The following is a 27,415-nucleotide window of genomic DNA, read 5'->3' as shown; positions in this document are numbered from 1 at the left end:
ATTAATTTTATTTTATCTTGTTAAATTTTGACATCATTAGACACTTTCATCTTATTTAAAGATTGGTATCTAGTATTTCTTAAAATTTATCCACAGTTGTGATGATGGTTTTGTAGAAAGAACCGAAACCGGTTACCTGTATCATTAAAACATACATGACGTGATCAAGACTGAACTTTAGTCAAAATATATAAATTGTAACAATATGCATCTAATTTTAATTTGCTACAATTTGCTAAGTCTATGTATTACTTCAATTTTTCTTTGACCTGTCCAGTATCAATTGTACAATTTTGGCTATATGATATAACTGGACTAATAAAAAAATCAATCAATCAAATCATGGCGCTTAGTGCCCATGGGCTGCAGAGTGTGGGTGTGACTTTGAGGTGTCTACTTTCTTGATGGTCACTTCACTGAAATTTGTAGAATATAATAGATTATTGCAGTACATTAGATTGAAAAAATCCATCTGTGTTTAATTTGATAGCTTGTGTAATGATAATAACTATACTTGTTTCCATTATTTCAGATTGTAGCAGTGAAAACATTAACACTGTATCACATGTCAGTGGCAAGTGAAAGTGTTGAAGAATTCCTTTCCTTACTTTGTGAAGTAGTTGATAAAGGTGGCAATATATCTGGAGACATACGTCTTAGGTAAGAATCACTGATCCATTGTATGACCAAACAATTTTAACTTTCTGTTTCCTTTTAAATCTTTTAAATTGGTTTAGATTTTCCATATTTGCCATTATTTACAAAGCTCTGCTCTGAGGTAGTTGGATTCTACAACATGCATTGTGTACCCGAATTGTCCCAGTATAGTGCTCTGCAAGGCAGTAAGAAATGAAGGTATACAAGTTAGACAACTTTTTTCATTCAGATTCTAAAAATTAGCAACCCCAATCAGAGTGCAAGTTACTATTTAGTTAATTGATTACAAAACACCATTCCTTACTTAATGAAAATTACATTTACCACCATTTCCATTTGCTTCTCTTAGGAAAACTTTGTTTGTGGCATCAGAAATGAATAATTATACTTTTGCTATCTTGTACTGAAAGGTTGTTTACACATAGAACAATCCAACATATAAACCAATATTTTTATTGTGTGAAATTTTTTAGGTGTTTAATCTCAGTTAAAATAAATTTGTTACTGATGCGAACCAATGGAGCTGTCTAACATGAGAGTTTGCTTCAAATTAGTTAGTACAAAGTGGACAAGTTATTATTTGTACCTATAGCTATGGATTGTTTTGGAAGTCATACAGTTAAGACTGACTTCCTTGGAAATGAAATGGGAGGAGAGGGTGACAGAAAAAATTATCATTTTTCACAGAACCAGGCAGTCAGCATGCCAATGAAGGCAAAAACCAAATTGCATTCATGCAAATTCACTTGAAATAGAGTGGGTTTTAATGTGCATCTTAATAAATTGTGAAGATTCCTTGTTATGTGAAATGCTTAGAGTTAGAAAAACATATAGAGGTATTGTTTTACTTATGGTCGTAATTTTCAGCCACTGTAGTATATATTTTTCAGAATAAAATTCAGTCGTCATTTGCAAATATATTATCATTCTTTATTGGTTTCGACAAATTAATTTGTCATTTTCAAAAGCCTACAAAATTAGGAATATTATAAATCTGTAGACCTTGGCTATACAGTTGTGTAATGTATAGGAAGTATGTTACAGAAACATATTTAGTATTGGAACTTCATGGCATATTAAAACTGTGTTGAACTGAGACTCGAACTCAGGACCTTTGCCTTTCATGCACAAGTGCTCTACCACTGAGCTACCCAAAACAACTCACGACCCTTCCTCATTTGCCCATGAAAGGCGAAGGTCCCGAATTCGAGTCTCAGTCCAGCACATGGTTTTAATCTTCCAGGAAGTTTCATATCAGCACACACTCCCTTGCAGAGGGAAAATTTCATTTTGGATACATAGTATTATTTTAACAGATGCTAATGTCTTCTTCATGATAAATCCAGAAATTTACGTATTGTATATAATTATTGTAAACACAGATTGACAATTTACAGTAACCGAATCACATCTATGTATATGTCAAGATATTGTGCTAGCATCAAGGAACATATACAAAATCATATAAAAATATAACCAAGGTAGACAAAGAAGTTATATAAAAGATGTTTGGAAATTCCTGTTACAAACTTCAAGAACTTATAGAAGGTAGTGATTAGATAAAAATTTCGTAATTTGACCACTTTTAAAAGTAATTCATCAGGTGTGACCAAGTACATCACTTGTGTTACAGTTCCACTCATTAATAGCGAACATGAAGCAATATGGCCTCTTTCAGTTTGGATGTGCGACATCTCCTCGTAGCACCAGAGTCATGCCTGCTAATGGTGAAGGTACCATTTCTCAAAGCTGTTGCGTAATTGTGACAAAAAGGGTATGCGATGGAGGGGGACATTGTGGAGAATGATCTTGATAAAGGCAATGAGTAACTCTTCCATTGTCACTGAGCTTCGCCATTCAGAAGGATCATGTTGGTGTATTCTGCAAATGTGTACTCAACCATGCTGCTCTAAAACTCACAGGCACATGTGAATGAGGTTCCAGCCCGGTCAGAGAGGTAGGATAGGAGTTAAATGACATCAGCTTATCCAATGTAACCACCCTGCACCATGACCACCATGTTGCATTCCTACCTAGTAAACATGTTTTCAGATGACTGTAGCATGGAAATGGTACATTTCTGGACATAGTTTCCTGCTCAGAATACTATATATTCTCTCCCCTATACAAGACTTAGAAGTTCGTAATGGGCATTTCAGAACACCATGTGTAACACAATTCAAAAAATCATGGCACGTACTTGTAATACATAAAAGGAATTGTTCCAGGGGTAACTGTCCCTCCCACACATCTTCTGTTGGTCCTCCAGCCTTCCTGCCCCCCCCCCCCCCCACACACACACAAACAAACCAAGGCAGCTCATGACTCTCGTGAGTTCTTATGTGGCACACATGGGGACCCAAGCTATTGCAGCTCATTTATCCTTTCTGGGCTGCATTTCCTTTCCCGTCACCCTCCCTCCGTGTCCTTGCTCCTTCCCCCCTCTGTGTTCTTACTTACATTGACCTGGATATAAACCTGGTTTGTTGTATTCCTTCTGGTTTTTGTTCCCATTGCTTTCTCTTTCTCACTATCCATTTTTGGCATTTTTGATCCCCCTTTGGGGTTTGAGATCAACTTCTAAATTTTTCCTCCATACTGTCAGGGCTTGGGCGAGAACTCACTCCCTAGCAACTATGGCGTGGATTCATCTCCCTGCTCATTTCCCTCTTCCTTCCCTCTGTTACCCCCATCCCCCTTCCTCCCTGTGTAGTCATAGTCACCCCATGTCATGGTGCTGTTATGTACCCTTCTGGCTGAATCCCCCTGGCAATGCAGGGATCATACTTCTGATACCTGAGCTGTTGCCTCCCTGTGAGTGATTGATTAGGAGTATCATAATTCCCGGCAAAGGCCAGAGCCCTTGCTGTGGGTGGGTGGTGATTACGTGAAGAGCCCTTGATCAGAGTGGGTGGTATCAGTGCAGACGCTATGTACACTCCTGGAAATTGAAATAAGAACACCGTGAATTCATTGTCCCAGGAAGGGGAAACTTTATTGACACATTCCTGGGGTCAGATACATCACATGATCACACTGACAGAACCACAGGCACATAGACACAGGCAACAGAGCATGCACAATGTCGGCACTAGTACAGTGTATATCCACCTTTCGCAGCAATGCAGGCTGCTATTCTCCCATGGAGACGATCGTAGAGATGCTGGATGTAGTCCTGTGGAATGGCTTGCCATGCCATTTTCACCTGGCGCCTCAGTTGGACCAGCGTTCGTGCTGGACGTGCAGACCGCGTGAGACGACGCTTCATCCAGTCCCAAACATGCTCAATGGGGGACAGATCCGGAGATCTTGCTGGCCAGGGTAGTTGACTTACACCTTCTAGAGCACGTTGGGTGGCACAGGATACATGCGGACGTGCATTGTCCTGTTGGAACAGCAAGTTCCCTTGCCGGTCTAGGGATGGTAGAACGATGGGTTCGATGACGGTTTGGATGTACCGTGCACTATTCAGTGTCCCCTCGACGATCACCAGTGGTGTACGGCCAGTGTAGGAGATCGCTCCCCACACCATGATGCCGGGTGTTGGCCCTGTGTGCCTCGGTCGTATGCAGTCCTGATTGTGGCGCTCACCTGCACGGCGCCAAACATGCATACGACCATCATTGGCACCAAGGCAGAAGCGACTCTCATCGCTGAAGACGACACGTCTCCATTCGTCCCTCCATTCACGCCTGTCGCGACACCACTGGAGGCGGGCTGCACGATGTTGGGGCGTGAGCGGAAGACAGCCTAACGGTGTGCGGGACCGTAGCCCAGCTTCATGGAGACGGTTGCGAATGGTCCTCGCCGATACCCCAGGAGCAACAGTGTCCCTAATTTGCTGGGAAGTGGCGGTGCGGTCCCCTACGGCACTGCGTAGGATCCTACGGTCTTGGCGTGCATCCGTGCGTCGCTGCGGTCCGGTCCCAGGTCGTCGGGCACGTGCACCTTCCGCCGACCACTGGCGACAACATCGATGTACTGTGGAGACCTCACGCCCCACGTGTTGAGCAATTCGGCGGTACGTCCACCCGGCCTCCCGCATGCCCACTATACGCCCTCACTCAAAGTCCGTCAACTGCACATATGGTTCACGTCCACGCTGTCGCAGCATGCTACCAGTGTTAAAGACTGCGATGGAGCTCCGTATGCCACGGCAAACTGGCTGACACTGACGGCGGCGGTGCACAAATGCTGCGCAGCTAGCGCCATTCGACGGCCAACACCGCGGTTCCTGGTGTGTCCGCTGTGCCGTGCGTGTGATCATTGCTTGTACAGCCCTCTCGCAGTGTCCGGAGCAAGTATGGTGGGTCTGACACACCGGTGTCAATGTGTTCTTTTTTCCATTTCCAGGAGTGTATTTGAAGAGCTCCAAAAACCTGGCCGTTCCTCTATGGTCATCTCTTTGGTTGGCAATGGATCATTTAATGCTGCTTCTTATGACTCTGCATCCTTCCCTGCCCTGACTACACCCTTGGATGAGGGCTAGGCTTTGCGTGAAACACTTTCCCTGCTACTTCGTCTGCACTAGGACTGATAGGTCACTTTGACCGGCACCAAGCCATTATTTTCTATGAAAAATATCAAAGTCAAGTTTGGCGAAGTCATTTTTGATAGGGACCTCATCCTTCAAACTGATGGGGATCTCCAGGCCAATCATTTTGTTCGACCTGTTTAGAAAGGTCGTAAGGACAATAGTATCAATATGGTGCTTTTGCTCTGGCATTTGAGTGAGAAGTAGAAGAGTAGAAGGTCAGGGTTGCAGTTTATCAGTGTGATGTGAAGCAACGTGTCTTGCCACCCGTGAAGTGCCTTCAGTGTTTATGCCCCCTGTGGGTCTGGGGATTAAAATAGGCCGAGGAATTACTGCCTGTTGCAAGAGGTGACTAAAAGGAGTCTCACACATTTTGGCCTCTATGTGATGGTCCCCTGTAGGGATTGACCTCCATCTTTCAAAAATTTTCCAAAACAGCGAGTCAATTGGGGAAGGGCGCCTTACATGGTGCATCGTGTCCATCATGCATTGAAATTTTTAGCCCACTTTCTCGTCGTCACATTGCAGTCCCGCCCATTCTCTCTCGCTTGGACGAGGACACCTTCCTGAGTGTGTTTTCCACCATGCACTGTCACTTTTTGTGCCGATGATGACCATGAACTTCTTTCCACCTCATATCCAGCTCGGTAGCCAGTCCATTGTGGTGGGGCCCTCATGTACCCTGTTGGTTGTAGCCCCCTGACAACATAGGGGTCGCTCTGCTGATGCCTGTGCCATTAACTCCCCATTTATGCCAAGGAGTAGATGCCTGTCACCCTGGGGCATAGGGACTTGCGGCAGTGGCAATCCTGCCAGGTGGCCTAAACTGCGGCTGGGTGGAGCCCGTGGGGAGGGCCCCTGGTAAGAGTGGGTGGCATCAGGGCAGATGACACGCCGGGAAGTGCAGTACATCATCTCTTACCAGTGGTCTGGGGCCAGCAGTCTCTAAGGACGCGAAGTCTAACTTTAATGCTAAGAAATACGACCCCAAGTTGTTCCCCTCCCGATGTGGTGCTTTAAGTGCTGGAAGTTCGGCCATAAGTCTTCCCGCTGTACTTCCAGCCCAACCTGTCGAGACTGAGAACATCCATCGCATCCCAATTCTACATGTGCCCCACCTCCCATCTGTGTCAACTGTGGAGAGCATCATTCACCTTGCTCACCAGACTGCAGGATTTTACAGAAAGAGAGGAAAATCATTGAATGTAAGACCCTGGACCGACTGACCTACACTGAGGCTAAGAGGAAATTTGAGCTCCTACATCCTGTGGCTATGACCTCCTCTTTCACCACTGCTATGAGAACAGTTGTCGTCCCATCAGTTCCTCACATTCGTCACCTCTCAGATCCAGAAGACTACATCTGCCCCCTTGATGATGGGGGGCACTTGCCTCCCTGTTGCTCCCGCACCACCTACTTCAGGAACAACACCCTCCCCAACCATCGGGTATATCATTCCCCATTTCTGCGCTGGAGAAGCGTATGTCTTCTTCGGCTCCTCTCACTGGGAAGGGGTCCCATGGGACACACTCTTCCCAGGTTTCTACTAGTGGGAAAGATGACACCCACCAGTGGCTGAAGAGCCCAAAAGCAGCTGGTCATAGGGCTTAACACTCATCCTCAGTCACAGAGACTGAATCAGTGAAGTCCTCACAGCCAGGGAAACCCAAGGAGCAGTGAGAGAAATTCAATAAGAAGGGCCCCAAGACCAAGGGAATTGTGGTGGCACCCACACCACCGCTATTTACAATCTCTGCATCTGCGGATGAGGTGGTGATTCTGTCATTTGCTGAGGACCTAGATCCTGCCAGACCCTCAGACACAATGGATATAGACTGCTCAGGCAAAAAGTCGGTGGCAGTAGGTGACCCTGAGGTGTAAACTGCCTCGTTGAATGTTCCATGCCTTCCCAGTCTCACGATGATGTCATCCTCCAGTGGAATTGCGGTGGTTTTCTCCGCTGCCTGGCTGAGCTACGGCAACTGTTAAGCATTACATCTGCTATCTGCATTGCCCTCCAGGAAACCTGTTTCCCAGCAATGCGGAACCCTGCCCTCCATGGCTATAAGGGATATTTCAGGAACCGTAGTGACTATAATCGAGTGCCAGATGGATTATGCATCTATGTCCTAAACTCAGTCTGTAGTGAAACTGTGCCCCTTCAAACACCTCTTGAAGCTGTCACTGTCAGAATACGGGCGACACAAGAAATAACAGTCTGCAATGTACATCTTCCTCAGATGGTGCAGTACCCCAGAATATATTAGCTCCACTGATTGATCAACTCCCTTAACCTTTCCTACTTTTGGGAGATTTCAATGCCCATAACCCCTTGTGGTGTGACACCATGCTTACTGTCTCAGTCAAAGATGTTGAAACTTTACTGTCTCAGTTTGACCTCTGTCCCTTAAATACTGGGGCCACCACACATTTCAGTGTGGCTCGAGGTTGTTGCTCAGCCATTGATTCATCAATTTGCTGCCCAAGACTTCTCCCATCTATTCACTGGAGAGAACTTGACGACCTGTGTTGTAGTGACTACTTCCCCATATTCCTGTCACTGCCTTGGTGTCAGGCCCGCGGACACCTGCCAGATGGGCTTTAAACAAGTTGACTCTCCCCCACATGGTAACATCAATGTGATGGTTGAGCAGGTAAGTACCACAATCGTTTCCACGGCAGAAAACGCGATACCTCGCTCTTTAGGGTTCGCCCATTGAAAGACAGTCCCATGGTGGTCACCGGAAGTCGCTGAGGCAATTACAGAGTGTGGGCGAGCTCTACAGCGACATCCTTCCCTAGAGCATCTGATAGCCTTTAAGCTGCTCCATGCCCGTGTAGGCCAGCTTATAAAATGATGGAAACAGGAGTGTAGAGAGAGGTACATGTCAACCATTGGCTGCCACATGTCATCTTCCCAAGTCTGGACAAAGATCAGACGTCTTTTTGGGTACCAGACCCCAACACGTGTCCCTGGTGTTACCATCAATGGTGTGCTATGTACCGATGCAAATGCGATTGCCGAGCACTTTGCTGAGCACTATGCTTGAGCCTCTGCATCGGTACCCCCCAGCCTTTTGCACCCTCAAACGGCGGATGGAAAGGAAAGTCCTCTCATTGACTACACACCACAGTGATCCCTATAATGCCCCATTTATGGAGTGGGAGCTCCTCAGTGCACTTGCACATTGCCCTGACACAGCTCCTGGGCCATATTAGATCCACAGTCAGATGATTAAACACCTCTCGTCTGACTACAAGGACCATCTCCTTGTCATCTTCAACCAGATCTGGTGTGATGGTGTCTATCCATCATAATGGTGGGAGAGCACCGTCGTACTGGTGCTCAAACCTGGAAAAACCCAGTTGATGTGGATAGCTGTCCGGTTCGTAAGCTGCTGGAGCAAATGGTGTGTCGGCGGTTGGGTTGGATCCTGGAGTCACGTGGCCTGCTGGCTCCATGTCAGGTGGCTTCCGCCAGGGGTGCTCTACCACTGATAGTCTTGTGTCCCTTGAGGCTGCCACCAGAACAGTCTTTTCCAGACGCCAACACCTTGTTCCCGTCTTTTTTGATCTATGCAAAGCATATTACGCCACCAGGTGACACCATATCCTTGCCGCATTACACGAGTGGGGTCTCTGAGGCCCGCTCTCAGTTTTTATCCAGAATTTCCTGTCACCCCGTACTTTGTGTGTCTAAGTTGGTGCCTCCCATAGTTCCCCCCATATCCAGGAGAATGGGGTTCCGCAGGGTTCTGTATTGAGTGCATCACTATTTTTAGTGGCTGTTAACGGTCTAGAGGCAGCTGTAGGGCCATCTGTCTCACCCTCTCTGAATGCAGATGACTTCTGTGTTTCATACTGCTCCACCAGCACTGGTGTTGCTGAGTGGCACCTGGAGGGAGCCATCCAGAAGCCACAGTCATGGACTCTCGCCCACAGCTTCCAGTTTTCGGCCGCTATGTCATGTGTCATGCACTTCTGTCAGCGTCGTACCGTTCATCCAGAACCAGAACTTTACCTTAATGGCGATCCATTCACTGTAGTGGAGACATATCGATTCTTAGGACTGGTTCTCGATGCCCGATTGACTTGACTACCTCACCTTCATCAGCTTAAGCGGAAGTGCTGGCAGCACCTCAATGCCCTCCGCTGCCTCAGCAACACCAACTGGGGTGCAGATTTCTCTACTCTGATGCATCTCTACAAAGCCCTTGCTCAATCCCTCCTTGACTATGGGAGTATGGTTTATGGTTCGGTGGCGCCCTCAGCATTGCATGTACTCAACCCAGTGCACCTGTGGCGTTCGCCTAGCGACGGGAGCTTTTGGAACGAGTATGGTGACCAGTGTCCTGGTGGAGTCCGGAGTCCCTCCATTGCAGATCTGATGTGCACAACTGCTCACCAGTTACGTTGCACACATTCATAGTTCTCCCGAGCATCCAAATTACTGTCTCCTTTTTCTACCCTTGGCAGTTCATTTCCAGCATTGGTGGCTCAGGTCAGGGCTAACGATTGTGGCTCGTGTGTGATCCCTTTTGTCTGAACTGGGATCCTTCCCTTTACCACCTCCCATCCAGGTCCAGCTGTGTACACCTCCATGGTGTACACCTAGTCCGCAGATTCATCTGGACCTTTCCCATGACCCTAAGGACTCGGTTATTCCTGCTGCTCTCCACTGTCACTTCCACTCTCTTCTTGACTTGTCCGGGGCTATGAAGTGGTATACACCGAAAGCTCGATGGCTAATAGTCATGTTGGCTTCACCTATATCCACAGAGGCCATTTTGAACAGCATTCCTTGCCCGATGGCTGCAGTGTATTCACTACAGAGCTGGTGGCCATCTCTCATGCAGTTCAGTATATCCGTTCATGGCCTGGGGAAATGTTTCTTCTGTATACTGACTCTTTGAGCAGCCTACAAGCTATCGATCAGTGCTACACTTGCCATCCTTTGGTAGCATCCATCCAGGAGTCCATCTATGCCCTGGACTGGTCCCATCGTTCAGTGGTGTTTGTGTGGGCCCCAGGATAAGTCGGCATCCCAGGCAACAAACTTGCCAACAGACTGGTCAAATAGGCTACACGGAAACCGCTTCTGGAGATGGGCATCTCTGAACCTGACCTGGGCTCCGACTTATGCCGTAGGGGTTTTTGGCTTTGGAAGACAGAATGGCATAACAGTACACACAAGAAACTGCATGTCATTAAGGAGACTATGAATGTGTGGAAGTCTTCCATGCAGGCCTTTTGCAGGGAATCAGTTGTCCTCTGCTGGCTCCGCATTGGCCATGCTTGGGCGACCCACAGTTACCTCCTGCGCCGTGAAGACCTGCCTGAGTGTCAGTGCGGTGCCCGGTTGACAGTGGCCCATATTCTGGCGCACTGTCCCACTTTGACTGCCCAGCAACGAAATCTTGGGTTACCGGACTTGTTGCCACTAATTTTATCTGACAACACATCATCGACTGATTAAGTTTTACGTTTTATTTGTGATTGTGGGTTTTATTGTTTGATCCAAGTTTTAGCACATGCTCTTTCTCCCTCTGTGTCCTCCACCCTAGTGTTTCCAGGGTGGAGGTTTTAATGTGTTGCGGAGTGGCTGGCTTGTCCTTTCTTATTCTCATGTTCAGCCAGCCATGGTAATCTGCTTTGTTGTTTCTGTGGTTTTCTTGTCCCCTTTTGTCTATTTACATGCTTGTTGCCCTTCATCGTTCTTGTGATTTTTCCTTTCATTCTGTTTTGAGTTGTCAGTCTCGTTCATTTTATTCTCACACTTGTGGCATTGTTTTATCCGGAACAAGGGACTAATGACCTCGTAGTTTGGTCCCTGTCCCCCTCTTTTAATCCAACCAACCAACCTTCAGGGTTTATGTTTTGGACACACATCTTTCCACTGTATGGAGAACCATTTGTGGGGTGAATGTGGACACTCCTGTATTCCGCCACCTGTGTGTGTTGTCGCAACTGTCGGTCGTCATTCTCCAGATTGCCCGGTTGATAAGAAGGAAAAAATGATACAGGAGCAGAAGTTCCTTGACTGTTTATCCTACATTGAGGCTCGTCAGATATGTGATTGTCTTCACCCTGTGTCAACAACATCTAGTATTGCCTCTGTTACGTCCTTTTCCCCTCCTCCCTCCTCCTCACCCCAGTCCTGCCCCTCTCTCCTCTCCCCTTCCCCTACAGTTCCCATGCTCTGTCTCTGGGTGCCACTACCCCACTCTGGTGAGAGGAGTGTCCCCCTTCTTCAGTGCCCGCCAGTGATGGGGGCTCTGTCCCGGGATTCCTCATCCTGGTGCCTCCCAGGCCAGAGGCCTGCTGCCACAACTCACCCATGGGACACACAGTCCTTGCACCCTAAGGCCACTCGCTTTTTCTCAGTTCCAGATCGTGCAGAAGCCTGCACTCTCTCTTCTCTCTCTCTCTCTCTCTCTCTCTCTCTCTCTCTCTCTCTCTCTCTGTCTCTCCTCTCCTCTCCTCTCCTCTCTCCCCCTCTCCCCCCTCTCTCTGTGCCCTGCCCTTCTTGGCCCACAAAAGAGAGGAAGAAGAAATACATGTCCAAGGACAAAGCCCCTCTGCTGCTCCCTGAGGTGCCATCCCCCCTCCCCCCCCCCCCCCCCCCGCCCCTCCCTCTTGCAACCTGAGTCTGACCTCTTATTTATGGATGTGACCCTGTCCTCATTGGTGATGTATGGTTACTTGGTGGCGCGGTTGGCTCTGGATGTGACCACGTCCTTGTTGGTGATGGATGATAACTTGGTGGTGTGGTTTGCTAGCCCATTCTCCTCCCATTTGGATCCCCAGTCTGTGTTTATTCAATGGAACTGTAATGGATACTACTGTCACTTACCAGAGTTACAATCCCTTGTTTCCTTTTACTCAGCAGCTTGTGCCATTCTCCAGGAATCTCATTTTACTGACGCTCACTCACCGACCCTTCATGGGTTCCATGCTTTCTTTTGGACCCGGCTTAGTCTTTTAAGGGCTTGCATGTGGTCCATATGGATGTTGTTAGCACATGGATCCTCCTCCATACCTTTTCTGGAGACTAGAAATCTCTTTTCTGGAGACTAGAAATCTACTCTGTAGGAATCAGCATGGGTTTCGAAAAAGATGATCGTGTGAAACCCAGCTCGCGCTATTCATCCACGAGACTCAGAGAGCCATAGACACGGGTTCCCAGGTAGATGCCGTGTTTCTTGACTTCCGCAAGGCGTTTGATACAGTTTCCCACAGTCGTTTAATGAACAAAGTAAGAGCATATGGACTATCAGACAAATTGTGTGATTGGATTGAAGAGTTCCTAGATAACAGAACACAGCATGTCATTCTCAATGGGGAGAAGTCTTCCTAAGTAAGAGTGATTTCAGGTGTGCCGCAGGGGAGTGTCGTAGGACCGTCGCTATTCACAATATACATAAATGACCTTGTGGATGACATCGGAAGTTCACTGAGGCTTTTTGCGGCTGATGCTGTGGTATATCGAGAGGTTGTAACAAAGGAAAATTGTACTGAAATGCAGGAGGATCTGCAGCGAATTGACGCATGGTGCAGGGAAGGGCAATTGAATCTCAATGTAGACAAGTGTAATTTGCTGCGAATACATAGAAAGGGAGATCCCTTATCATTTAGCTACAATATAGCAGGTCAGCAACTGGAAGCAGTTAATTCCATAAATTATGTGGGAGTACGCATTAGGAGTGATTTAAAATGGAATGATCATATAAAGTTGATTGTCAGTAAAGCAGATGCCAGACTGAGATGATGGATAAACTCCAGTGGAAGACTCTGCAGGAGAGATGCTCAGTAGCTCAGTAGGGGCTTTTTTTGAAGTTTCGAGAACATACCTTCACCGAGGAGTCAAGCAGTATATTGCTCACTCCTATGTATATCTCGCGAAGAGACCATGAGGATAAAATCAGAGTGATTAGAGCCCACACAGAGGCATCTGACAATCCTTCTTTCCATGAACAATACGAGACTGGAATAGAAGGGAGAACCGATAGAGGTACTCAATGTACCCTCCGCCACACACCGTCAGGTGGCTTGCGGAGTATGGATGTAGATGTAGATGTAGATGTAGGTTGGGAGCAGGTGCTGTCCAGGTCCACTGAGCCTCTGTGGTCCCCTCAGGCGTTCATCATTTGTTTGCTGAGTAAAGGGCATGCCGACCCTGGGGTTCCTGTGAGCTGGGTACTGATAAACTGGCGTGTCCTCTGTCATTGTAAGCTCTGGGCATGATTCAGCGACCACCGTTTGGCGTGGTGGTGGAATGTTGTGTGTCAGAGGGAATGGGGATCTTGGCTTGACCACCTGATTGCGAGGATGGTAAAAACCTCTATTAAAAAAAATTAATAAAAAATAAAAAAAAAATCAATCAATCAATCAATCTCAAGGCGCGCTGCACGCTCATGAGATGTGTGATTGTTGAGATGGAACAGTCATTGTCAGGCAACCTCTGGGGAACCTGCCACATTTCAGTTGTATAAAGCTTACCTAGGCAATCGGGGCTCAGTCTAGGTGAACTTTTATTTCCCTAGCTGCTCGTGGGACCACCAAGAATCCTTCAAAATCGTCTCTTCCTCCTCCCAGCGGAAAGGGTGGGCTGCTGATAAGTACCAACACCCAAGCAAATAAGATGGATTGTGTGCCCAGTCCTCCAGACTTGAGCTTTACACAGACTCTGTCAGTATTAAGTAATAGAATGCTTACTGGGGCCAGAATGTGTTTCTTATAATTAAATGGAAAGAAGGGAGCTTTGAGAAAGTTTCAACTTTTTACCTACAAAAAGTTTTAGAGGGAATCACTGGAAGCCTCATATCTGCCAAGTGCTTGCAAAATGAGTCCTTTTTGGTAGAAACATCTAATGCCAAACAAGTGATGAACATCCAGAAAGCTCAGTGCCTCAGGGAGTATCCAATAGAAAGTGAACTGCACAACACCTTAAAGTATAGCAAAGGTGTTGTGACTTGCAGGGATCTGGTCAACATTGCCTGAGAAGAACTGAAAGCTGAGTGGTCCCAGGAAGGCATCATCGATGTACAGAACATAATGAAACAGGTGAATGGTGATCTTGTGAAATCGGACTCATTTACACTGACTTTCGGCAGCACAAAACTTCCAGAGCACAGTAATACTGGTTTCCTCCGACTCAGCATGCAGCCTTATTTTCCTAACCCGATGCACTGTTTTACATGCCAGTGCTTTGGGCACATGACCTCAGGTTGTAAGGGAGCAGCCACTTGTGGCAAATGTGGTAAAGCCACCCATGAAGGTGTTTGTTGTGCATTTCCTCCAAGGTGTGAAACTACTCTGGCAATCACTCCATCTGGAGTAGGGACTGCAGTGTCTTTCTTGAAGAAAGGAAGATACAGAAAATCAAAACAACTAAACGTATTTCATATGGAGAGGCCAAAAAGATCCATAAGGCCATGCAGCCCCTGAAGTTTGCTACCTCCTTTGCATCTGCTCTTAACAACCAGTTCAGAAGTCCAAAGCTGCTACCAAAAAGGAGGCTGCTAGTGTCAGCACTAGCACCTGCATTTGCCAGTGCACTTGTGCTGCTGTGATTCCTTCAAAGCCTACTCCCAAAACGTCACCCTATGTGTGGCAGTGCTTTTTCGTCTGGGCAGCAGCGCCTCATTGACCTATTCCTTGCAGATCATGACCTGTGCCTTCATCGTGATTGTTCATTTTAGTGCTACCTATGGCTCTTTCTCTGCCACTGATCTTTTGATTACTTCTCCCCCCCTTCTTTCTTACTTACACTGTTTGCAACACAATGAGCTCTGCAATAGTGACTAGTTTCTGTTGATTCTCATGTTACCTTTGCACCTGCTGATGGCCAGGTTACCCCATTGGTATTTCCATCATGCCGATTAGCCTCTATATACCTCCCAGGTTATGTTTACACCTTCTTTGTCAGGTTGTCTGATGAAGTCATTCGCAATCTTTCTGATAATATAATTTGCACCACTGACATGGCTGTTCCCATTTCATGGTCCCTGTTCACTGTTGACCAGTCCTGTGATGGAGCATGGCCATTGGCACTGCCACCTGTGATCGCTGTCATGCCTTGCAACATCTTAAGTGGCACCTGACCTCTGCTGGTCTTATTACCTTGAAATGTCTTTATGCCAGAGACCATTACTTAATCAAACAGAACAAGCAAGTTGTTAAGAATGATTTGTCTCCTCCCTAGGTTTTTCTGTGCTTTCACCATGGGTGTGAGCTACACTTTGTACCCTCCAAGGTTGTCAGCAGCAGTCTTCCATTCCGGGCCTTGCCCTTCCAGGTGGTCTTTCTACAGCTCCATCAGTTCTCGTGGAACACATTGCGACACATTTTGTGACTACATTGTCGTCAGCCTCTTATCCAGCCACCTTCTTCCTCTGGAAACAGCACGCTGAAACTTCCTACAAATGGTTTACCATTGTCAGGTGGACTCCTGCAATGAAGCTTTCTACTGAATGGGAAATTCTTCTGGCCCTCTCTTCGTCCCACGATTCAGCCCCTGACCTTGATTCCAGTCATAATCAGTTGCTTCAACACCTCAGTCCTTCACAACAGTATCTCCTCCAGGTGTTTGACTGTATTTGGCTCCAAGGCATTTTCTGCTCTCAATGGATAGACAGTGTTGTGGTTCCTGTGTTTAAGCCCAAAAAGGATCCATCATCTGTGTGGATAGTGACCAGCCAATCAGTGTGACCAGTGTCCCCTGTAAGTTATTTGAACAGATGAGTCCTCGAATCTTGGGACCTTTTATCTCCTTACCAGTGCAACTTTTTTGGGGGGGCGGGGGGGGGGGGGGGGGGGGGGGACACAGTCTCCAGTTGATCATCTGCTTCAACTGGAAACCACAGCTTGGCAAGCCTTTTCTCAGCACCACCGTCTTGTTGCAGTTTTCTTCAGCCTTTCGTCCAAGGCCAACAACACATCTTGGTACTGTCACATTGTACTTATGTTTCATGAATGGGATCTTTGGGGCCCCCTCCAGACTTTTATTCACCAGTTCCTGTCCCATTGGTCTTTCAGAGCCCAGACTGGCAATATTCTCAGCTCTCTGCAGACCCAGGAGAATGGCATTCCACAGGGCCCAATATTAAGTGTCCTTTTATTCATCTCTATTAATGGACTTGTGACCTTTGTCAGACTTTTGGTCAACCCTGTTCTGTGTGTGGATGATTTCTGTATTTGAGATAGCTCTCAGTAGGTGGCCTCTGTGGAGCAACATCTCCAGAGTGGCATCTAGCACACTTCCACGTGGACACTCTCGCATTGTTTTCAGTTCTTCCCCCTCAAGTCGAGGGTGATGCATTTCTGTCGCTGTACTACAGTCCATCCTGATCCGAAGCTGCGTGTCGATGCCTGGCACCTGATGATGGGCCTCAGTTTTGTTTTTTTGGGTCTTCTTTTTGACAACTAGCATACTTGGTTGGCCCATATCCACTTTTGGAAGGTTGACTGTTTTCGTAAACTCAAAACTCAATGTTCTTTGCTTCCTTGCCCACACATCTTAGGGCATGCCTCATTTGACTCTAATGTGCCTTTATGGGTCATTAGTTCTGCCTTGTCTGAGCTATGTTTGTCAAACTTACGAACCAGATTACCCTTCCATGCTGCTCCTCTTGGGTTCAGTTCACCATCCTGGTATCTGTTTAGCCACCAATGCCTTTCACACTAGCACTGTTGGTAGTCTTCTCTTTGATGCTGGAATCCCTCCACTTTCAGTTCGGTGGCCCCAACCCCTGCTTTCGTATGCCATTGTGACCTCTCCTTCCCTCTTTGCTCCAGTTCTTTCACTGATCTTTCCTCTTCTTTCTTCCTTCTTTGTACCGTGGCTATATCTCAGTGTTTTCAATGCAGAAATGTAATGAGAAGGGGGCATGTGAGTGGTGATTCACAATATCGTAGTGCTGCGAGGGAGCATCACTAATGCCTCTGGTTTGAGAAGACTCTTTTTTCTTTCAAAACTATGTAGTAGCATAGCTAGTACTATCTATGATTCTACTAAACAGAATGAGTGCGACACCATTGACGAAGTTTCAACCTTGAAAGAAGTTTATTAATACCAATTATCTGAAAAAAAAAAAAAACCTCATCCAATCCAGAAGTCGCTCACAGTTAGACTAATTAGTTTCTGATGTGTGTGTAGTGGTCATTGATACTTGAAAGATCGTTTCAGTAACTCTGTCACTGTCTGTTTATGAGTTTCTAAGCAATGTATCAACAAGCTGACTATGCAGTGATTAATATTTGTCGTATCCCGACAGTAAATCACTTCTCGCTTGCTTTAAGCATCAAGGCGATTACTATGCTGCTCATATAAGTTGTTGATAGTTATTATCAAGCTAATGTCCGTAAATTGTGGTTAATGTTACTGAACCACACACACGACGATAACGCTCGATATCCAGCTGCGTATCTTAAACTCCACACCGATATTTGAGAATTCGTGCATGATTTGTTTGCACCAAAGTCAGGCTGTAGTTCCCTAGAATAATTTTTAATCAACTCCTGGTTGTAAATTAACAATTCCATGCCCATTCGTGAAAGTTACAGAAGATCTGCACTCGACGACTAGTTGATCGCGCACTCGAGCAACACAGAAGTTTTTGTTCTTACAAAGAGAAAACATATCGTGCATAATGCAACAAGGTTATTTGCTATGTCAAAACATATTTATATCTATCTCATTAAAACTCATTACCTATTAAATGTTATACATAATTAAATTCTTTACTCTGTAAATAATCAATAAAATTTAGAAATGAATTATATGTATAAAAAAAATCTCAAGTTGGTATGATGTCACAGGTCACTACTTGCTTCGACTCCCCTACACTTGGGTGACGCAAAGTAGATCCGACTATATTGGACATACTCATGTAATGTTACACCATCACTATCCATTCTTCCCCTGCTCACCCCTCCTACTCTCTTCTTTTCATGACTTTGGGACTTTGCCCACCTGCTGCCCAATCTCAGATGGGTCTAGGGCCTAGGTCTTCGTGGCAAACGAATCTGCTCCAGTCCGGAATCCCTGAACCATTACACCAACAACCTGACAACAGCTTTCGCATCCCGCAACTACCCTCCCGACCTGGTACAGAAGCAAATAACCAGAGCCACTTCCTCATCCCCTCAAACCCAGAATCCCCCACAGAAGAACCACAAAAGTGCCCCAGTTGTGACAGGATACTTTCCGGGACTGGACCAGACTCTGAATGTGGCACTCCAGCAGGGATACGACTTCCTCAAATCCTGCCCTGAAATGAGATCCATCCTTCATGAAATCCTCCCCACTCAACCAAGAGTGTCTTTCCGCCGTCCACCTAACCTTCGTAACCTGTTAGTTCATCCCTATGAAATCCCCAAACCACCTTCCCTACCCTCTGGCTCCTATCCTTGTAACCGCCCCCGGTGTAAAACCTGTCCCATGCACCCTCACATCACCACTTACTCCAGTCCTGTAACCCGGAAGGTGTACACGATCAAAGGCAGAGCCACGTGTGAAAGCACCCATGTGATTTACCAACTGACCTGCCTACACTGTGATGCATTCTATGTGGGAATGACCAACAACAAACTGTCCATTTGCATGAATGGACACAGGCAGACAGTGTTTGTTGGTAATGAGGATCACCCTGTGGCTAAACATGCCTTGGTGCATGGCCAGCACATCTTGGCACAGTGTTACACCGTCCGGGTTATCTGGATACTTCCCACCAACACCAACCTATCCGAACTCCGGAGATGGGAACTTGCTCTTCAATATATCTCTCTTCCCGTTACCCACCAGGCCTCAATCTCCGCTAATTTCAAGTTGCCGCCACTCATACCTCACCTGTCATTCAACATCATCTTTGCCTCTGCACTTCCGCCTCGACTGACATCTCTGCCCAAACTCTTTGTCTTTAAATATGTCTGCTTGTGTCTGTATATGTGTGGATGGATATGTGTGTGTGTGCGAGTGTATACCCGTCCTTTTTTCCCCCTAAGGTAAGTCTTTCCGCTCCCGGGATTGAATGACTCCTTACCCTCTCCCTTAAAACCCACTTCCTTTCGTCTTTCCCTCTCCTTCCCTCTTTCCTGATGAGGCAACAGTTTGTTGCGGAAGCTTGAATTTTGTGTGTATGTATGTGTCTGTGTTTCTATCGACCTGCCAGCGCTTTCGTATGGTAAGTCACATCATCTCTGTTTTTAAATATATTTTTCCCGCGTGGAATGTTTCCCTCTATTATATATATATATGGTTATAATAGAGGGAAACATTCCACGTAGGAAAAATATATCTAAAAACAAAGATGATGTGACTTACCAAATGAAAGTGCTGGCAGGTCGACAGACACACAAACATTATATATATATATATATATATATAACACACACACACACACACACACACTCCTGGAAATTGAAATAAGATCACCGTGAATTCATTGTCCCAGGAAGGGGAAACTTTATTGACACATTCCTGGGGTCAGATACATCACATGATCACACTGACAGAACCACAGGCACATAGACACAGGCAACAGAGCATGCACAATGTCGGCACTAGTACAGTGTATATCCACCTTTCGCAGCAATGCAGGCTGCTATTCTCCCATGGAGACGATCGTAGAGATGCTGGATATAGTCCTGTGGAACGGCTTGCCATGCCATTTCCACCTGGCGCCTCAGTTGGACCAGCGTTCGTGCTGGACGTGCAGACCGCGTGAGACGACGCTTCATCCAGTCCCAAACATGCTCAATGGGGGACAGATCTGGAGATCTTGCTGGCCAGGGTAGTTGACTTACACCTTCTAGAGCACGTTGGGTGGCACGGGATACATGCGGACGTGCATTGTCCTGTTGGAACAGCAAGTTCCCTTGCCGGTCTAGGGATGGTAGAATGATGGGTTCGATGACGGTTTGGATGTACCGTGCACTATTCAGTGTCCCCTCGACGATCACCAGTGGTGTACGGCCAGTGTAGGAGATCGCTCCCCACACCATGATGCCGGGTGTTGGCCCTGTGTGCCTCGGTCGTATGCAGTCCTGATTGTGGCGCTCACCTGCACGGCGCCAAACACGCATACGACCATCATTGGCACCAAGGCAGAAGCGACTCTCATCGCTGAAGACGACACGTCTCCATTCGTCCCTCCATTCACGCCTGTCGCGACACCACTGGAGGCGGGCTGCACAATGTTGGGGCGTGAGCGGAAGACAGCCTAACGGTGTGCGGGACCATAGCCCGGCTTCATGGAGACGGTTGTGAATGGTCCTCGCCGATACCCCAGGAGCAACAGTGTCCCTAATTTGCTGGGATGTGGCGGTGCGGTCCCCTACGGCACTGCGTAGGATCCTACGGTCTTGGCGTGCATCCGTGCGTCGCTGCGGTCCGGTCCCAGGTCGTCGGGCACGTTCACCTTCCGCCGACCACTGGCGACAACATCGATGTACTGTGGAGACCTCACGCCCCACGTGTTGAGCAATTCGGCTGTACGTCCACCCGGCCTCCCGCATGCCCACTATACGCCCTCGCTCAAAGTCCGTCAACTGCACATATGGTTCACGTCCACGCTGTCGCGGCATGCTGCCAGTGTTAAAGACTGCGATGGAGCTCCGTATGCCACGGCAAACTGGCTGACACTGACGGCGGCGGTGCACAAATGCTGCGCAGCTAGCGCCATTCGACGGCCAACACCGCGGTTCCTGGTGTGTCCGCTGTGCCGTGCGTGTGATCATTGCTTGTACAGCCCTCTCGCAGTGTCCGGAGCAAGTATGGTGGGTCTGACACACCGGTGTCAATGTGTTCTTTTTTCCATTTCCAGGAGTGTATATATATAAACAAAGATGAGGTGACTTACCGAACGAAAGCGCTGGCAGGTCGATAGACACACAAACATACACACAAAATTCAAGCTTTCGCAACAAACTGTTGCCTCATCAGGAAAGAGGGAAGGAGAGGGAAAGACGGAAGGAAGTGGGTTTTAAGGGTGAGGGTAAGGAGTCATTCCAGTCCCGGGAGCGGAAAGACTTACCTTAGGGGGAAAAAAGGACAGGTATACACTCGCACACACACACACACACATATCCATCCACACATACAGACACAAGCTTGTGCTAAATGTGAAACTTTTCAGGATAAATAATGTATGAAATCTGAGTGCAGGAGGGTAATAAATAAGTAAAAAATTGAGAAATTCAGGAAATTGCTCAAAGACATGAACTGGCTGGATGTTTACAGTACTTCTGACTCAAATGGAAAATACAAAGCATTCATTAATAAAGTTACCTCCACTTTTGAAAATTGTTTTCCCCTAAAGGTAACTCAAATCACACACAAGTCAAAAGATAAACCGTGGATTACACAAGGAATAAAAATATTATGTGGGACAAAAAAGAGACGGTACCTACTATCTAGGAACAGCTCTGATGTTAGAATTGTCATGCATTACAAAGAATACAGCAAAATATTGAATTAAGTAACCTAGAAATTGAAGCAGCTTTATTATGAGAAAAAGATAATCACATCAGGCAACAAAATAAAATCTGTGTGGGATATAGTGAAGACAGAGACAGATGTGGCCAAAAAGGAAGAGGAACAGATAGCTCTTAAATAAATGAGACTTTGGTAACAAACCTCTTAAACAAAACATTACTAACAGCTTGGGGTTATCAGGTTCAGTGAACAGTGTAATGGAGTATCTGAGACCAGTCTTTAAAACTAACTTCAGTAAAATGGAAATGACATGTTTCCCAAAGAAGTAGTATCCCTCATAAAATCCTTATAATCTAAGTATTCCTGTGGGTATGATAACATATCAACGAAGTTAATCGAAGAGTTCCATCTGAAGTTATTTGTGTAATCAATCTCTTATCAGCACAACATTTCCAGACTGACTAAAGTATGCTGAAGTTAAGCCTCTTTACAAGAAGGGGGATAAAGAGATACCATCAAACTATCGACCACTTTCACTTTTGCCAGCTTTCTCAAAAATATTTAAAAAGGTTGTGTTCAAGCATCTCCTTAAGCATCTGACTGCAAATAATGTATTGTCCAAGTCACAGTTTGGATTTCTTAAGGGTTCTGATATAGAGAAAGCTATTTACACTTACAGTGAGAATGTACTTAAATTGATTAGATATTAAATTAGAGGCTACTGGCATTTTCTGTGATCTGTCAAAAGCCTTGGACTGCGTGAACCACAGCATTCTCTTAAATAAATTAGAATATTATGGTGTCACCGGCAATGCTGCGAAATGGTTTGAGTCTTATCTGTCTAACAGGAAACAAAGGATGTTGTTGCGAAATATGTGTGCAGTAAGCAGTCTGTCCATCTGACTGGGAATTAATTACATGTGGTGTTCCTAATGGTTCCATCTTGGGTCCATTGCCTTTTCTTGTCTACATTAGTGACTCGTCATCTGTTACACTGCCAGATGCTAAGTTTGTTTTGTTTGCAGATGATCGTTGCAATAAGTAGCAAGTCTAGTACAGATTTAGAAATAGCTGCTAATCAAATTTTCACGGACATTAATAAATGGTTTAAAGTTTATTCAAGGGACTGATGACTTTTCCAGTCTGGTCCCTTCAACCCCACAAACCAACCGAAAGTTAATTCACTGTCATTAAACTTTGAGAAGACCCACTATATGCAGTTCAGAACCTGTAAGAGGTTTCCTTCCAGCATGTGTATAACATACGAAGACATGCAGATCTAAGAGGTTGACAGTGGTTAAATTTCTGGGATTACTACTCGATAATAAATTCAGTTGGGAAGGGCATACCACAGAATTGCTTAGGTGCCTAAACAAGTCTGGATTTGCAGTGAGAATGATGTCAGATGTAGGAGATGAAAATATAAAAAAAAAAAAAAAAAAAAAAAAAACTTGAATACTTTGCTTACTTTCATTTTATTATGTCATGTTGGTGTTGTTGTTGTGGTCTTCAGTCCTGAGACTGGTTTGATGCAGCTCTCCATGCTACTCTATCCTGTGCAAGCTTCTTCATCTCCCAGTACCTACTGCAACCTACATCCTTCTGAATCTGCTTAGTGTATTCATCTCTTGGTCTCCCTCTACGATTTTTACCCTCCACACTGCCCTCCAATGCTAAATTTGTGATCCCTTGATGCCTCAAAACATGTCCTACCAACCGATCCCTTCTTCTAGTCAAGTTGTGCCACAAACTTCTCCCCAATCCTATTCAATACCTCCTCATTAGTTACGTGATCTACCCATCTAATCTTCAGCATTCTTCTGTAGCACCACATTTCGAAAGCTTCTATTCTCTTCTTGTCCAAACTGGTTATCGTCCATGTTTCACTTCCATACATGGCTACACTCCATACAAATACTTTCAGAAACGACTTCCTGACACTTAAATCTATACTCGATGTTAACAAATTTCTCTTCTTCAGAAACGATTTCCTTGCCATTGCCAGTCTACATTTTATATCCTCTCTACTTCGACCATCATCAGTTATTTTACTCCCCAAATAGCAAAACTCCTTTACTACTTTAAGTGTCTCATTTCCTAATCTAATCCCCTCAGCATCACCCGATTTAATTTGACTACATTCCATTATCCTCGTTTTGCTTTTGTTGATGTTCATCTTATATCCTCCTTTCAAGACACTGTCCATTCCGTTCAACTGCTCTTCCAAGTCCTTTGCTATCTCTGACAGAATTACAATGTCATCGGCGAACCTCAAAGTTTTTATTTCTTCTCCATGGATTTTAATACCTACTCCGAATTTTTCTTTTGTTTCCTTTACTGCTTGCTCAATATACAGATTGAATAACATCGGGGAGAGGCTACAACCCTGTCTCACTCCTTTCCCAACCACTGCTTCCCTTTCATGCCCCTCGACTCTTATAACTGCCATCTGGTTTCTGTACAAATTGTAAATAGCCTTTCGCTCCCTGTATTTTACCCCTGCCACCTTCAGAATTTGAAAGAGAGTATTCCAGTTAACGTTGTCAAAAGCTTTCTCTAAGTCTACAAATGCTAGAAACGTAGGTTTGCCTTTTCTTAATCTTTCTTCTAAGATAAGTTGTAAGGTTAGTATTGCCTCACGTGTTCCAACATTTCTACGGAATCCAAACTGATCTTCCCCGAGGTCCGCTTCTACCAGTTTTTCCATTCGTCTGTAAAGAATTCGCGTTAGTATTTTGCAGCTGTGACTTATTAAACTGATAGTTCGGTAATTTTCACATCTGTCAACACCTGCTTTCTTTAGGATTGGAATTATTATATTCTTCTTGAAGTCTGTGGGTATTTCGCCTGTCTCATACATCTTGCTCACCAGATGGTAGAGTTTTGTCATGACTGGCTCTCCCAAGGCCATCAGTAGTTCTAATGGAATGTTGTCTACTCCCGGGGCCTTGTTTCGACTCAGGTCTTTCAGTGCTCTGTCAAACTCTTCACGCAATATCTTATCTCCCATTTCATCTTGATCTACATCCTCTTCCATTTCCATAATATTGTCCTCAAGTACATCGCCCTTGTATAAACCCTCTATATACTCCTTCCACCTTTCTGCCTTCCCTTCTTTGCTTAGAACTGGGTTGCCATCTGAGGTCTTGATATTCATACAAGTGGTTCTCTTCTCTCCAAGTCGTGTCATATGGGACCATATTCTGGGGTATCTCATCAAACCGAGCAAAAGTTTTTAGGGAGAAAAAGCATGTGATAAGAATCATTTGTGGTGTAAATTCAAGAAAATCATGTAGAAACCTGCTCAAGGAACTTTGTGTACTAACCATTGTGTCTCAGTATATTTATTCCTTAATGAAATTTGTTGCAAGTAATACATCTCTATTTCCAACCAATAGCTCAAAACATAGTATCAATACCAGGAATAAAAGCAATCTACATAAAGACCTAAAATCAATCACCTTGGTCCAAAAAGGGGTCCAATATTCAGGAACACACATTTTCAATAAATTGCCAGCAACCATTAAAAACTTGTTTTCAGATAAAGCATGATTTAAATAGAGTTTTAAAGACTTCTCGATAGGCAACTCCTTGTACTCTATAGATGAATATCTTAACTGAGACTGTTAAGCCAGCTAAAGTAAAAATGTCTGTTAGGTTTTGGTTTTGACAACACTTGATCACAACAGTCAAGATAGGTATTTTGTGTATGATAAAGTTATTAATAGTGCATAACAGTGTTTCATTCTGACAGCCTGTTAATTCTGTAAATATTAGCTGGTCCAGTTTACCACATTGTATTCACCTATTTCAACAGACTCCTGATAAATGATCAAGGTAGTAAGTACTATATTAAAATGTTTTATGTTATCCTTTCTGACATGTTTCACACCCATGAGAATCACCTCATTTTTTGGGTCTATGGAACGAAAACTGAATCTAATCTAATCTTTCTTTGATGAGTTGCTGCTGGTAATGCAAGTCATTATTCACCAGTAATGTATGGAAACAGCTCTTCTTGAGTATTAATTCATCTCGATGTCAATGTACTGTGACCATGTGCTACCACATAGTATGCCTGAATGTATATAGCAATTTATTCCGCATCCAGTGACAATACTTCTTACTTCAAACATGTTCTTTGATTCTATACAATAGCAAACTTCCTTGACTATGACAATGTTTTTACTACATCATAATTACAGAATTCATTTTTTAATTAGTTTGTTTGAATTTATTCTTTGACATTTAAATACATGACAAGATTAATAAAATAATAAAAGGTACATATGACATATCACATCAAAGTTACAGTATGATTGTAGCATTAATTATGCAAAAATTTATTAGGCACCGTGTTGTATTTTGTGTTCTTGTTGTAGGCTGTTCCATTCCTCCACCAGTGTGGATGTTTGTTGGTGCATCTGGTCGTGCTGCAAATATAACTCCCTATTGAATACCACATGTGCTCAATTGGATTTCATGCTGAAGTTCATGATTTTCACTGCGGTGGACAGTTTTTAATGTTAATTTCTCTGGCATTTTAAATTACTCATGAGGCTGCAAATGCATGCAGGGCACAACACCAGTAGGCAATGCCCACTACTGTGGACTGTGTGCATTTGCAGCCACAGGACTGATTGAAAATGCCAGAGGAGCAACCATTTACAGCTGTCCACTATAGTGGATGCTATGTGCCATAGACTTACTTTGTGGGAAATGGACAGACCAGTCCAGTCACTGAATATCTTCTTATTACAAGAGCTGCTTCACTTGTGCAGGCTGGTGTAGTTGTGCATTGTCGTCCATGAAAATGAGGTCAGGACTGAATGCATCCCTGAAAAGATACAAATGGGGAACAATAATGTTGACCAGTCAGTGTACCATGTTCAAAAACTTGGATATCAATTTGCCCATGCAACATTATACCTCCCCCCACCATAACACCTGGACGACCATTGTCATGTTCGACAATGTTCCTGGGTGCATCACATACCTTCAGATGTCGAGAGGTGGTAGTGTGTAATGCACACAGGATCATTTTCAAACATGACCGTTTTGGTGGTCCAGGTGTTATGGTGTGAGGAGAAATAATGTTGGATGAATGTATGACAACCATGTCTTTGAACATGGTACAGTCACCAGTCAGCTTTATTGTGACACTGTATACATTTTCCGTTCATGTCTTTTCTGGGATGCATTTGGTCAAGACTTCATTTTTATGGATGAAAATACACAACCCCATCAAAATGTGTGGGTGAGAAAACTCTAGGAATGAGAGGATATTTAGTGAATGCATTGGCCTGTCTGTTCCAACTTAAGGCCCATTGAGCGCATGTGAGATTCACTTGGGAGACATATTCCTGACGTAACAACTGATAATATTCTTTTCGGACCTCCAGGCGGATCTTGAAGTCATCTTGCCACACTACTTCTGCAATGCACCTGGCCACCATCTTCAGGTGAGTAACCTGTTGCACAAACTCGCCAGAATGAATTCAGACTGCAAGCAGCAGCTCCTTTACACTCTACAAAAGGCCAACAGCACATGCAAAAGAAATCATCATCACTGCCCTCTAGCTTAAGTGAACATAATAGGGCCCCCAATTGTGGAAGCTGGAGAAATCGATAAATCGTTATCAAAAACTACACTAATGGCTGAATCAGAGACCATTGTTTTTTAGTATTTAAATAAGATTTGGAACCCTGTTTTATCAGAAATTAAAAAAACAGTGGTGTTTGATTCACCCATCAGAATAGTTTTTGATAATGGTTTACTGATTTCACCA

At 45.0% G+C, this 27,415-nt stretch overlaps 1 protein-coding gene across 1 annotated transcript in view; it reads left to right on the top strand.

Annotated features, from left to right (window-relative positions):
- The first annotated feature begins 546 nt into the window (after window positions 1-546).
- The window catches only part of LOC124551651, a 111,242-nt gene continuing 84,373 nt past the window's right edge, over window positions 547-27,415 (top strand). The window contains exon 1 of the mRNA XM_047126456.1: window positions 547-660. Coding sequence (XP_046982412.1) covers window positions 566-660 — 95 coding nt within the window. The 5' untranslated portion in view covers window positions 547-565. The remainder of the gene's footprint in view (window positions 661-27,415) is intronic.

Source organism: Schistocerca americana, chromosome 1 (genome assembly GCF_021461395.2).
Source record: "Schistocerca americana isolate TAMUIC-IGC-003095 chromosome 1, iqSchAmer2.1, whole genome shotgun sequence".
Classification (NCBI taxonomy): Eukaryota; Metazoa; Arthropoda; class Insecta; order Orthoptera; family Acrididae; genus Schistocerca; species Schistocerca americana.
Note: the sequence above shows the minus strand (reverse complement) of the source record. Positions and strands in the feature narration are given on the sequence as shown.